This window comes from Leucoraja erinacea, chromosome 22 (assembly GCF_028641065.1).
Source record: "Leucoraja erinacea ecotype New England chromosome 22, Leri_hhj_1, whole genome shotgun sequence".
Lineage (NCBI taxonomy): Eukaryota > Metazoa > Chordata > Chondrichthyes > Rajiformes > Rajidae > Leucoraja > Leucoraja erinaceus.
Window position 1 is genome coordinate 35,414,339 of NC_073398.1, and position 6,281 is coordinate 35,420,619.

General features: G+C 48.6%; 1 protein-coding gene across 1 annotated transcript in view; it reads right to left on the reverse strand.

The window, feature by feature from the left end:
• Positions 1–3,464: 3,464 nt before the first annotated feature.
• nudt5 (nudix (nucleoside diphosphate linked moiety X)-type motif 5) overlaps positions 3,465–6,281 on the reverse strand; it is a 12,858-nt gene continuing 10,041 nt past the window's right edge. Inside the window, exons 8-10 of the mRNA XM_055653467.1 lie at positions 5,454–5,462; positions 5,238–5,291; positions 3,465–4,062 (exon numbers count right to left, since the gene is read on the reverse strand). Coding sequence (XP_055509442.1) covers positions 3,953–4,062; positions 5,238–5,291; positions 5,454–5,462 — 173 coding nt within the window. The 3' untranslated portion in view covers positions 3,465–3,952. The remainder of the gene's footprint in view (positions 4,063–5,237; positions 5,292–5,453; positions 5,463–6,281) is intronic.

Consider the following 6,281-nt stretch of genomic DNA (forward strand, 5'->3'; position numbering starts at 1 on the left):
CCTCCTCACAGATCTATCCGCTGTTGGACGCATGTCCATGTGTCCATCGCGCAAAACCCCATAGGCTTGCGGGTTTGTACGTTAATCGGCCCTCTGTAAATTGCCCTTGGTGTGCAGGGAGTGGATGAGAAAGGGTGTTCTCCCTGGGACCTCGTGGGTTTTCTCTGGGTGCTCCAGTTTCCTCCCACATCGCAGAGACAATAGACAATAGGTACAGGAGTAGGCCATTCGGCCCTTCGAGCCAGCACCGCCATTCAATGTGATCATGGCTGATCATCCCCAATCAGTACCCCGTTCCTGCCTTCCCCCTATATCCCCTGACTCTGCTATCTTTAAGAGCCCTATCTAGCTCTCTCTTGAAAGCTTCCAGAGAACCGGCCTCCACCGCCCTCTGAGCCAGAGAATTCCACAGACTCACCACTCTCTGTGAGAAAAAGTGTTTCCTCGTCTCCGTTCTAAATGGCTTACTCCTTATTCTTGAACTGTGTGTGGCCCCTGGTTCTGGACTCCCCCAACATCGGGGACATGTTTCCTGCCTCTAGCGTGTCCAAGCCCTTAACAATCTTATATGTTTCAATGTGATTCCCTCTCATCCTTCTAAACTCCAGAGTGTACTAGCCCAGGTTCTCCATTCTCTCAGCGTATGCTGTAAAATTGCCTCCAGTGTGCAGGGTAGTGGATGAGGAAGTGGGATAACATGGAACTGGAGTTAACGGGTGATCGATGGTCGGCGTGGACTCAGTGGGCCTGTTTCCGTGCTGTGACTCTAAGCTAATGGGCCTGTCCCACTAGGCGATTTATTATTTAAGTGCCTGCGAAAAATGGAACTCACCGAAGTCGGCACCGTCGACAACCTACGGCAGCCCCAACGCCAGGACAAGACGAGCCCACGGTCGCTGACTGTCGCCTGAAAAGCTTTACACATTTCAAAATCCAGCGGTGACCAGAAAGACGCCACGAATCTTTGGGCGACTGAGGAGACGACTCACGACCGTACAGGCAACACCCCGGCCTAGTTGCCTAAAACATCGTCTAACTGTGACAGGCCCTTAAATTGACTTTTTTCATACCTGTAACGTGATGGAAATAACAGCAGCCGTGGATCACTCATTGTACACTTTCATCTCATTTATTTGAGGATATTTGAAGATCCTGAATTAAAAATGTAAGTACGGTGGGTTCACCATCAGTCTTTTATCTGATGCGGTTGCTTCTGCACAGCCTGTTAACGGGTTAATGGCGCCTTGGTACTGTTAGCAGCAAAGATCCTATAGCAGAGCAGTCACTGCATCAAACATCAGAGGCACTGGATCAATCCTCACCGTGGCTGCTCAGCTCCCATGACCCATAGAGGGGATGGTACGTTAACTGACCAATGTATAGAGTCCGTGTGTGTTGGGTGGTATCACTGGGCTGGCTTTGTCCCCCCCTCCACCAAACCCCTCCCTGTTCCTGCTTTCTCCCCATATCCTTTGATTCTGTTAGCCCTAAGAGCTCCATCTAACTCTTAGGTTACGGGGAGAAGGCAGGAGAATGGGGTTCGGAGGGAGAGGTAGATCGGCCATGATTGAAAGGTGGAGTAGACTCGATGGGCCGAATGGCCAAATTCTGCTCCTGTCACTGTCCCATTGGGGAGTCCAGAACCAGGGGCCACACAGTTTGTGAATAAGGAGTAAGCCATTTAGAACGGAGACGAGGAAACACTTTTTCCACACAGAGAGTGGTGAGTCTGTGGAATTCTCTGCCTCAGAGGGCGGAGGAGGCCGGTTCTCTGGATACTTTCAAGAGAGAGCTAGATAGGGCTCTTAAAGATAGCGGAGTCGGGGATATGGGGAGAAGGCAGGAACGGGGTACTGATTGGGGATGATCAGCCAGGATCACATTGAATGGCGGTGCTGGCTCGAAGGGCCGAATGGCCTACTCCTGCACCTATTGTCTGTTGTCACATGAAAACAAATAACCTGGCTAAACACTTGGTAAAGAAGTTGTCCACTTAGTCGAGAGATACCGGAAATGTATACACTTGCACGAGTATTTTAATGAGCAGGACAGCAATGTGACTCAGAAGTCGACTGGTCAATGATGGCCATTCTAGTGAATTCAGCCACGGGCGATTCTCCAAACTTTTAATGAGTTTCCCAAACTGAAAAACCAAGTAGGCAATTTAGTGCAATCATATATTTAATTGGGGGGGGGGGGGGAGGGTGAATATGAAAGACTAAATTAATGAATTAATCTAGCCTTGAAGAAGATCTTAAACATGAAGGCTGCATCGCGATAACCCATGTCCTATATTATACGAGGTATTGGGTTATTTTGACTGCTCAATAATAGAGAGCATTTATTACCTAATTCAAGTATTATCTAATTCAAGCAATATCCTTGTGCTGTGTTCTTTCTAAATGACATTTTAATCTATTCTATTACCCACGTTAAATATGTACCTTCGATAAATGCCTCTTACTGCGACTATACTACCAGCTATGTCACACCATGATATAAGCAGCTTGTCAGAGCAAATGTGTCATTCTTAAATGTATACTTGTAAACATTGCCGGAGGACCCACGATCGTAGTGGGAATGCGCTTTTAAAACCGCTTTAGAGTTTACTGCAGGCGGCTAAAATTCTGTGGATCCTTCCTTAAGGTGCAAAGGGAATGTTCTCAAAGACAATAAAACACTAAATGAACGCTAGAGTTAGATGAGGAACTGCAGCTGCTGGAATTCTGAACAAAACACAAAGTGCTGGAGGAACTGTGGCGCAGCGGTAGAGTTGCTGCCTCACAGCGCCAGAGACCTGGGTTTGATCCTGTCTGTGTGGAGTTTGTACGTTCTCCCCGTGACTGTGTGGGCTTTCCCCAGTTTCCTCCCACACTCCAAAAAACCTACTGTTAATTGGATTCTGTAAATTGTCCCGTAGTGCGCGGAGCAGCTGGAGGATCCCACATGGCCATGGGGAGAACATGCAAACTTCACACATGCACACACACAGACACAGACAGAGACGCACGCGCACACACACATAGATACACACACATGCGCGCACACACACACACACACATGCAGACACACACACACGGACAAACGCACGCACACACAGACGCAAACACATGCAGACACACACACACACACGGACAGACGCACGCACACACAGACGCAAACACATGCAGATACACACACACATAGACACACACACAGATACACACACACACACAGATACACAAACACGCGCACGCAGACACACACAGATACACACACGCAGACACACACACACAGATACACACATACTGATACAGACACACAAACAGAGATACACACAGATACACGCACACATGCGCAGACACACACACAGATGCACGCGCGCACACACATGCACACAGATACACGCGCACACACACATACACACACACAAACACACACACGCACACAGATACACACACACACACACACACACACACACACAGACACAAGCACAGAGATACATACAGATACACACACACACACACACACACACACACACACAGCACCTGTAGTCAGGATGGAACCCGGGTCTCTGGCGTTGCGCCACCGTGCCACTTTTATCAAACCCTCGTGCAACCTACAAGGCGGTCAGTGACAAGGTTTTAGAATTGCGCGGGGAAGATTATATTTGGACACAACATAATTTCTATCACTAACTCGCTCATTCCTTGCTCAGAGATGACAATTGCCAGCAGTGTTTTAGCGTTGCCTGCCACACACTTGCTTTGAACATAAGGCAGATGTGTAAACTTGCATTCCTATGCCTAATCCTGCAACTACCTTAATTTGAACACGACTAATATTATAACTTCTTTGCACAGCGACAGATTATAAAAAATGGGGTTCACACAGCTCGACTGGGACTGACTTCCTCCTGGAACGTCTGCTCCCAAGAGCGGGTTTGGCCGCAGACGCAGATAACGTCTTCCCTTCAAGCTTTTAAGACGGGCAAGACGTCTGGCTTAGATGTTGCATGTGTCAATCCCAGGGCGTAAATGTAAACACGGGCATCCACCATGATGTTCTCCGCTTGAAGCATTTCTTAAAGAAAAAGAAAGCAAGTATTCAGCATGTAGAACACAGAACAATAGACAATAGGTGCAGGAGGAGGCCATTCGGCCCTTCCAGCCAGCACTGTCATTCAATGTGATCATGGCTGATCATCCACAATCAGTACCCCGTTCCTGCCTTCTCCCCATATCCCCTGACTCCACTATCTTTAAGAGCCCTATCTAAGCTCTCTCTTGAAAGCATCCAGAGAACCGGCCTCCACCGCCCTCTGAGGCAGAGAATTCCACAGACTCACCACTCTCTGTGTGAAAAAGTGTTTCCTCGTCTCCGTTCTAAATGGCTTACTCCTTATTCTTAAACTGTGGCCCCCGGTTCTGGACTCCCCCAACATCGGGAACACGTTTCCTACCTCTAGTGTGTCCAAGCCCTTAACAATCTTATATGTTCCAATGAGATCCCCTCTCATCCTTCTAAACACCAGAGTGTACAAGCCCAGGTTCTCCATTCTCTCAGCATAAGACAGTCCCACCATCCCGGGAATTAACCTTAAACAGTGCAGCACTAAACAGCCCGTCACGGTGGCGCAGCGGGTAGAGCTGCTGCCTCACAGCGCCAGAGACCCGGGTTCAATCCTGACTACAGGCGCTGTCTGTACAGAGTTTGCACGTTCTCCCCGTGACCTGCGTGGGTTTTCACCGGGTGCTCCGTTTTCCTCCCACACTCCAAAGACGTGCAGGTTTGTAGGTTAATTGGCTTGGTATAAGTGTAAATTGTCCCTAATGTGTGTGTAGGATAGTGTTAAGTGTGCGGGGATCGCTGGTCGGCACGGACTCAGTGGGCTGAAGGGCCTGTTTCCGTGCTATATCTCTAAACTAAACTAATATCGCAAGAAATCGCAGAGAGTTGTAGATGTAGCCCAGTCCATCACACAGACCACACTCCCCACCATTGTAGATGTAGCCCAGTCCATCACACACACACACCACACTCCCCACCATTGTAGATGTAGCCCAGTCCATCACACACAGACCACACTCCCCACCATTGACTGCATCTACACTTCACGCTGCCCCGGGAAAGCAGCCGACATCATCAAAGACATTTTAAAAATAAATTAAATCTCTTCGAACAAGGAAAAAGTACGCCGCAGGAACCACAATGCCTGTGTCAAAAGTTCAAGACTTAAACAAAAATGCTAATCTTACCGTCAATTTTCTTTCGAAGTTCATTCAAAGGAATTAAAATAACTTCAACAAATTCTGAGAAGACAAAGTGTTTGGGTGAGAAGATAGTGATCGCTTGGGATTGCAACAAGCAACATAATCAGACGGATCGGTGTTGTGTAAGAACGGGCCGTTCATTAATCATACTTAGCCAAGCCAGATCGCCGCAAAGTAAAAGTATTTGGCAAACGTACATACCTCCGTCATCTGAAAGGTGAAGAAAAGACGACTTAATCCACGTGAAATCGGGTGTCTAATTACAAGAATCACACAGTTATACAATAAAATAGAACAAATTAGTTTAGAGATACAGCATGGAAACAGGCCCATCGGCCCATCGAGTCCGTGCCGACCAGCGATCGCCCGTTCACACACTAGTTCTATGTTATCCCACTTTCTCATCCACTCCCTACACACTAGGGGGCAATTTACAGAGGGGCCGATTAACCTACAAACCCGCACGGTGGTGCAGCGGTAGAGTCGCTGCCTCACAGCGCCGGAGACCCGGGTTCGATCCCCACGACGGGGGCTGTCTGTACGGAGTTTGCACGTTCTCCCCGTGACCTGCGTGGGGAGAACGTGCAAACTCAGAGTGCTGGAGAAAATGGAATGGGTGATGTTTTGTGTTCTCCACAGATGCTGCCTGACCCGCTGAGTTACTCCAGCATTCTGTGAAACGTCACCTATCCATGTTCTCCACAGATGCTGCCTGACCCGCTGAGTTACTCCAGCATTCTGTGAAACGTCACCTATCCATGTTCTCCACAGATGCTGCCTGACCCGCTGAGTTATGGTGCAGCAGCATCTATGGAGCGAAGGAAATAGGCAACGTTTCGGGCTGAAACCCTTCTGGAAATAGGCAACGTTTCGGGCCGAAACCCGGAAGGGTTTCGACCCGAAACGTTGCCTATTTCCTTAGCTCCATAGATGCTGCTGCACCCGCTGAGTTACTCCAGCACTCTGTGAAACGTCACCTAACCATGTTCTCCACAGATGCTGCCTGACCCGCTGAGTTTCTCTGTGTCT